At 42.3% G+C, this 8176-nt stretch overlaps 1 protein-coding gene across 1 annotated transcript; it reads left to right on the top strand.

The window, feature by feature from the left end:
* LOC104076976 (pantetheinase-like) lies at positions 1-7723 on the top strand (the record flags this gene model as incomplete). The annotated part of the gene is made up of 6 exons (XM_009578020.1): positions 1-68; positions 2051-2243; positions 3674-3965; positions 4732-5105; positions 7017-7187; positions 7447-7723. Coding segments are annotated over 6 exons (1227 nt in total), but the record flags the coding sequence as incomplete, so codon positions are not given.
* Between the last annotated feature and the right edge of the window lie 453 nt (positions 7724-8176).

Raw genomic sequence — 8176 nt, 5'->3', positions numbered from 1 at the left:
ATCTACCCCTACCTGGAGGATATCCCTTATCCAGCGGTGAACTGGATTCCCTGCCCTGATCCCACAAGGTGATTTCTTCTGCAGTGATTTATGTGGTTTCAAACTAGTGTCTCATGGAGTCATTAGAGTCATGCTCCCAATAAATGCCTAGGAATTGCTAATGCTTTTGACATGAGGTTAAGTTTCAATTAAAGTTGCATATGAAGGTAAGTTATACGAGAAAATATAAAGCATGTCCATGACTAATAGACTAGAGAACCCTGTTAAAAAAAATGTTTTTTGAATTAGAGACCCTTGTTGTGGTTTAACCCCAGCTGGCAACTAAGCCCCACAAAGCCATTCGCTTACTCCCCCCCGTGGGATGGGGGAGAGAATCGGAAGGGTAAAAGTGAGAAAACTCATGGGTTGAGATAAAGACAGTTTAAAACTCTATCCCAGCGAAAACCAGCACAGCACTTTAGTGAGAAATTCAAACAACATACAGAATTTGGGTTGCTAAATGTAGAGGAAACGTCTTTTTTTTTTTTTTTTTATTTTGGAAAAACTTTGATGCCATAATATGCTGCTTCTCATTCTGCTTTCAGTATTTGCACACTATTTTGAATAGAACTGATTGGAAATTCTTAACACTAGTTTTTATTTGTTTTGTTGGTTTGTTTTTTTACAAATGCTATGTTCATATGTATAAAATATAGCATGCATAAACGCACACATACCATTTTTCTGGACAGCCAAGAAATTGTTTCAGAGTAGTTAATAACAGAGGTGATGAGTTCAGTAGTCAAGGTCCAAATCTCTGAGTGATACAAACCCCAAAATTTTTAATCTTAATTTTTCACAGTTAAGATAAGATAAAATCTGAATTGCTAGAGTCTCTGTGCTGTAGAACATGATCTGTCATTCAAATGTCATATTCCAGCAGGGACATGATAACCTATAGCTGAGCGCTGGACTTCAGATCCATACAGCATGAAATAAGTGCTCAGCCATGAAAGTACAGCTGTGGTCTGCCTTTCTCACTGCTGCTTTCTGCACCTGCTCGATGATGAGGTGCTAAGACCATACAATATTACATCTGTGAGGATGGAATTCCTCAATGGTCCTGAGGGAAAGATTCACAACGGGGAGAAGTGCAGGATGTGCAACTTTTTACTGAGACACAAGTAGTTAAAATATACAGAGTCCTTCAGTGAATGTGAGGTGTGGGGTGGCAGCGTGTCTAAGCAGGTCTTTATTCCAGTTCTTCACAGTTAGTTTTTGTGAAGGTGATCTGTGTGTCTCTTCACTGTCCTAAATCAGGTTTTTCATTAGTGCCTTGTGGGAATATAATGTCTGCCATCACAGTCTGGCATGCCCTATGCCTTGGTGCTATATATGTATCTTGCATGATGGTCCTCCTGTATGGCCTATGCACACCTTGCAAAGCCATATGCATCACCACTTTACAGAGGGTGATGTCTGCTTTCTTTCCGGCCTGGTACGGGTGCTTCAGAGGTGCTGCCAGTTTATGGCACATGGCCTGTCACATCTTGAAAGGAATATCCCACTGCTGTTCATGCCATGGCTAGAGGACTGCGTGCTCCCGTTCGTGGGAGGAGATGAATTGCTTTGACCGCATCACTATTCCACAGCTCAGCTCTGCTTGGTGTGTGGAGGGCCCAGAGCTATGGTCCTCAGGTGCTGTTGTGGCAGACGCTAAGATATTCTCCTGTGTGACACCAAGTTAGTCTCTTCCTCTGCCCAGCGATTCCTCTCCTGCCCTTTCCCAGCCCTAGGATTACCCGCTTGCTGCAGAGCACTTTCTGGGTGCCGAGGGGTGCTGGAAGGCAGCCCAAGGGCGGCGTGTCCCTCCGGACGCCGATGGGAAGGCTCCAGGACCTGCCCCAAAGTGCAGGAAGCAACCTGAGGGAAAGCTGCAGCCACCCCGTGTATCTGCATGCCCTGCCATGACTGCAGGATCGGAGGTGCTGCCGGCATGCCCTCAGCACTCCAGTGATGGACACCACTGACAGCACAGATATTGTTAGTCTTTTTTTCTAAAATGCATTAGATTTGCTCCAGCACCGGTGCAGGAACGACTCAGCTGCATGGCCAGGAATAACTCCATCTATGTGGTTGCAAACATCGGGGACAAGAAGCCGTGTAACTCCAGCGATCCCGGCTGCCCCAGTGACGGTCGCTATCAGTACAACACCGATGTCGTCTTTGACCCGGAGGGGAAACTGGTGGCTCGTTACCACAAGGTAAAGTGGCCTTGGAAATTCAGGAGCTATTTTTCCACTACTTCCAAAATATCTCCATTTGGCAACAGAATTAAATGGCAGTCCCATGGCAGATTTTTGCTCCTGTTTATAATTTAAAAGAATCTCTCTCTTGCTGTGAAGTGTTGACTCCAAATTTGCATTTGCTGCTATGTTTCTCAAAACAGACGAGAATGAAAAATAATTGCGCAGGTCCAATTTAGTGGCATATGATTTTGGTTGACTTCCTCGTTAACTCCCTATTACTGGAAATCCTGCTGCTTAAGCAGCTTTAGATTTCAGGTTTTCACCAGACTACCTCTTCAGGTTCCAAGATTTTAAAATGTTCATCTGCATCTCGTCTTAGATGCGTAGTCTGATTTAAGGAAGACAGGCTCTTTCATATCTATCTGTTTTCTGATGATGTATCAGCACATTTTTTGCGTAACAGGAATTATGTGGACAAAACCATGAACCTAAGCTGGGTGTAAAAAGAGATGGGTGCATTCCTTTGCACCCAATGCAAGTATCTTCTTTCAGTTTTATGTGCCTACCTGCAAGGTTCATTGAAGTTGTTTGAGGGTCATGTGCCACATATCATGCCAATGTGGCTAGATTGAAGTCAGTTGTTTATTTAATGCACTTTGGGCCCAGTATTTCACCTGGTTCTTCAGAGGCGATGCCAAGATATTTCTTTGTAAGCAAATTGGTTGAAGGGGACATGGATAATGTGAGTCTGGTCCCCCGTGTGCCATCCTGGCACAGCCCAGGCACTGAGTTACAAGTTCAGTAAACTTGAACCTCTTTTCTGGCTTGGTGGTATGCGTTTACTGTCCAGGCCACCCGGAGATTAAAGGACTCTTTTAGTAAAAGTGAATGTGATGGAAGAAGGAAAATGTTGGAAAGCTGTGAATGTCGCAAACTTGGATTTTTCCGTTGGCTGAGATCATCTGCTTTTCCCCCATCACCACCACCTTTGTTTTCTTCTCTGCTCTGCAGTGTCCCTGTACTGTCTTGCACTTCCTTCTGGTGCTGTGTGCTTCCAGTCCTTCTGTGCATCTCCACACCAAGGTCACCAATGCTCCTCTTCCATTATTATTTCTCTTCTGTGTGTCTTTTGCGTCACAGGAATTATAAACTAGGTGGGGAGAGTGGAGAGATTATTTTTATGGGAGTTGCAGGTGGCTGACACCAACAGACCTGCAGATAGCCAGCTGCTTTTCTAGCTAGATGCCAGGGCAATATGTGTCTCCCCATATCCACTTTTTGGGCACTATGCTGATCATAGCATTTTAGCCTGACTTCCTACAAGTGAAGGTTTCAAACACAGGTCAAAAAACTTCTCTAGTCATTCTGAACTGTTTTAGGGAATAACTCCAGGACACTGCAGTAAGTGCCTTTAACCGGTTTCTCTTTTTTTCCTTCCCCTATAGTATAATCTCTTTATGTCAGAAACTCAGTTTAATTACCCAAAAGAGCCAGAAGCCGTCACCTTTGAGACCCCCTTTGGGAAGTTTGGCATTTTCACGTGCTTCGACATCCTTTTCCGTGAGCCTGCCGCGGTCCTGGTAAGCGAGTTGCAGGTGGACACCGTGCTCTTCCCAACGGCTTGGATGAACGTCCTGCCATTTCTGACTGCGGTTGAGTTTCACTCTGCCTGGGCTATGGGCATGGGTGTCAATTTGCTTTCAGCAAATACTCACAACATCATCTTGTCAATGACAGGTAATTAATTCTCACTCTGTCTGAAAAATCTTTATAGCCATGAATCTTTATTCCCTGTTCTGCAAGGTGATTTTGCAGAGGAGTATAATATTTGAAAGGTGAAGAGTCTAGTCACCAAATTTTAAACCTGACAACCCCTGTTCCTACTGGTGCCATACAAAGCACAGCAAAACTTGTGGTGTTTTCTTTTCTTCTCCCTGGCTTCCTAGGATTTTCCTTTCTTTCTTTTAATGCCTCTAAAGAAGTAGGAAGTTACTGCCCCTTCTATCTGAGTAGAAACTTCTGAAGCTTAGGTTCTTTTCCTCTCCACCGGTAATTCTGCAACTGAATGCCAAACGATAAATATACTTGTAAACCCAACACATGGCTCCATTTATTCTGGCCAAATAAAAGACTTATTTGTAGCTGTATTTAACACAGTTGTGGAAATGTGTTAAAAATGAATTTTCAGATCTGTTGCAGTAACGCTGCTAAGAAGCCTGCATTTTCTTTTAAGAGTGTAGCACTGATTTTCTAGAGTTTAGTTTATAGGATAGTATATTTCAGCTAGACCAGTATCTGCGCTGAGCAGATCTCACCCAGGGAAATAAATCCTATTCTCTGCCAAAGCAGGATCTCTGTGTACTGAGTTGCTAGTGGTCACCATTGGTGAGACTAAAATTTCTGTAATATTTAGAAAACAGCGGATAAGCTAGCAGTAGGGACAATTAAAAGGACAATATGAATCTTTTAATCATTTTTGGACTGACTATTGCACTCTCCTCAGGGAGTGGTATTTATGCACCAGACGGAGCCAGAACATACTACTACAGTATGAAAACTAAGGATGGCCATCTCCTCGTTGCTGAACTAGATTCACACCCTCGCCTTTCTCCTGCCTTCCCACCTGCTGTCAACTGGAGCTCATATGCTTCAAGTGTCAAAAGATTCTCACCGAATAACCATGATTTCAGAGGACTCATCTTCCACGACTGCTTCACTTTCACTGAGCTCACTAAGCCTGAGGGGAATTTCACTGTTTGCCAGAAGGACCTCTGCTGTCACTTGAGCTACAAGATGGCAGGGAAACGAGAAGATGAAGTTTATGTGCTAGGTGCTTTTGACGGGCTTCATGTTGTTGAAGGACAATACTATCTGCAGGTAATGATTCTTTGGAGGGAGAGTGCTTATTTTAGGAAGCTTCTTTACAGAGAGAAACCTTCAGCTCTGGGAGCGGGGAAGACGATGACTTTCTTGTATGCTGGAGTCCTGGTGTCCTATTTGTTAGCAATGGGAAGTAGTTGCTAAAATGTCCAAGCCTGCTTACCTTTAAATCCAACAAATGCAGTGGAGAGGTCTCTAAATCTCTTCTAAGTTCCCAGAGTGCACTCACTGTTTTTTCAGCTGTACAATATTGGCTAAATTTAGGTTCTCTTTTGTGACTATCTGCAGTAAGTGTTCTGAATCTCCTGTGTAATCTTCCTCAAACAGTTGCTATTAAAAAATCAGTTGATCATATCTATTTTTATGAGATGCTCTGACAATTCAGAGTCACAGAGATGTTAATTTTTTGTCATTACTCAAATCATAGTAATGAAGTTTACTAAAATGGGATATGAATTTTACTGGAAATGTCCACTCTTCCTCTCTTTTAATCAAATGTTTGGGAAGACAGTGAGTTACATCCTGATTGAATTTGCCTAAAGTCATATTAGAAAACCTTCTTTGCCTTCATAATTAAGTTATTGTGCCAGCAGATTATTGGTTTTTTAGTTACTTACTTCTGTCTGTCAACATGGTCTTTGCATATCAGCTGGTACAGACTCCAGGATATGGGGGGAGGTCTTAGCCCATCTAATACATTTAAGAAGGTAGCTTGAATAAATTCAGTTCTTGGTGAGCTCACTTGGAAAATTTATTTCAGTGATTGTGGAAGCTGTCAGGTGGTCTCTACCAGTACTGAATTTTCTAGAGAAGACAGGAATTTCTACTCTTCCTTTTTCCCCTCAGTATTTTTTTTTTTCATTTCCTCAGAACATTCTGAGAGAATTAGATTCTTTATTTCTGCTTGTTTGCATTTCAACAGGAAACCACATATGCTGATGAATAATACTTCTGATGTTTGCAAATGCACTTCTTCTATCCCCCAATATCTGACACAAATAGACAAACTCCTCCATCACCTGTCAGCAAAACCATAGAATCATAGAATAGTTTGGGCTGGAAGGGACCTTTAAAGGTCATCTAGTCCAACCCCCCTGCAGTGAGCAGGGACATCTTCAACTAGATATCAGGTTGCTCAGAGCCCAGTCCAACCTGACCTTGACCAGGTCACAGCCAACCAGCCAATATCCTTTGAACCTTCACAGGGGTGCTAGCCCTATTTCATATTTCTTCATGGTGTCCATAAACGTTTATCAGCTGTAACCTGGAGAACTAACTTTAAGGACAAAACATTGCCATTCCTACTTTCCTCTATGTGCTACAACTGCTAACACAGAACTGTAACAGAGGATGCTGACTTTATCACCTTGACATATATTCACCAGGACTTGGATGGAGAACATAAAATTCAGATTTCCCATGGACTACCAGATCATCTAATGAATTGTCATTAGCAACATCTACAAATACCAGTAAGAGGACGTGTGTGTACAGTTGCACAAGGTACCCATGAGGAGGACTTTGTTTCATTTGCCTAAAATTTCCATTCACAAACTCATCTTACCAAGACATGTGAGAAGGGAATCTTCAAATGAGAGAACTGAAAATTGGAAGAATTAGTGGAAGTGACAGGATTGACCTTCAGGGATGAAATACGGTGCTCTGGCAGCACTTACTTCAGAAACTAAGGTTATTTCTAACTACTAAGGCAGTGCAGCTCTGGAATACCCCCAGTCAGATCAAGAGTTGAAAAAATAAGCTACAACTGAAAAGGAGTTGCTTAAAGATTATGAAAGAGATCCTGTGATGGTCACCTGCTCTGACACACACTAGCTTTGATGACACAAGGCTTTCCTACCAGAGTGTTTCTGTCTTGCCAAGTATGTTGTTGTCTTCTCCTCCCCGTAGATATGCACGCTGCTCAAGTGCAAGAGCACAGACCTGAACACGTGCGGGCAGCCGGTGCAGACTGCACAGACCAAGTTTGAGATGTTCTCCCTCAGCGGCACCTTTGGCACGAACTACGTCTTTCCAGAAGTCTTGTACAGCGGGGTGCAGCTGGCCCCCGGGGAGTTCGAGGTAATGGGACACCCTGGAGCTGTGTCATGCTAGGTTCTCTGCAGGGTAGTAATGGAATAAACTCTTTCAAAACAGCCAAAGTGACCTTGCTCATAGTGAATAATCAGATCTATTAAATACCTTTTAATGAAGTCACTAGTTTCAGTAAGAGATATGGTCTGACGTACCTTCTTCCTGTTTTGTCACATCTTTCTGAGCTCTTAGCATGTTCATATGTGTACTCCTCTAACTACGTCCTTCTCTTGCCTTTTTCAATCAGGTGTTGAATGATGGGCGCTTGATAAATAAGACAAGACCAACAAAACCAATCGTCACTGTGACGCTTTTTGGACGGTGGTATGAAAAGGATCATCTGAAACAAGACCCACAACCACCAGCCTTCCCATGATACCATAACTGAAGCTGTATGCTATTAGTCTCATGTCCAAATGAGATACAGCATCCTCTACTACAACAATCCCAATTATGTATCTTATTTCCAGTTGCACAAACTTCTTATCAATGTGCTTTGTTTAGTAATAACGCAGCAATATTATTATATTGCCACAATTTATTGAGAAGTATCTATTTCTATATCATAAGATTACTAATCTTACATTAGTGCAAAACAGGAGTTCTGTTTCTCTCTCTGTTTTCTGGATTTTAATTTTTCTAGCCCTCAGAAAATCTGTATTGTGGGCCAGAGGATACATTCTTATTAAAATAGCATTGCATATTTTATAATTGCAGATTATTATGAGACCAGCAAATAAAGCAGTGAAAGATGAGATTTGTGGCAGCTCTATACAAAAAAGCTCAATAATGCTTTGTCTCTGATATACAACTACTTATGCTGACCTATACAAGTTTGCTCTTTTACCCCACTTACACATTTTTTTTCCTTTTTGTGTTGTTTTGGTCTTGTTGTCTTTGTGCCATTGATGCACATCGTGTGGCACATGGCAGCACAAAATAGTGCATCACGGAGGCTGAGCAAGACCTCCAATCAA

The sequence above is a fragment of the Fulmarus glacialis genome, unplaced genomic scaffold, assembly GCF_000690835.1.
Source record: "Fulmarus glacialis isolate BGI_N327 unplaced genomic scaffold, ASM69083v1 scaffold19385, whole genome shotgun sequence".
Classification (NCBI taxonomy): Eukaryota; Metazoa; Chordata; class Aves; order Procellariiformes; family Procellariidae; genus Fulmarus; species Fulmarus glacialis.
This window is presented reverse-complemented; position numbering and strand designations above follow the sequence as displayed.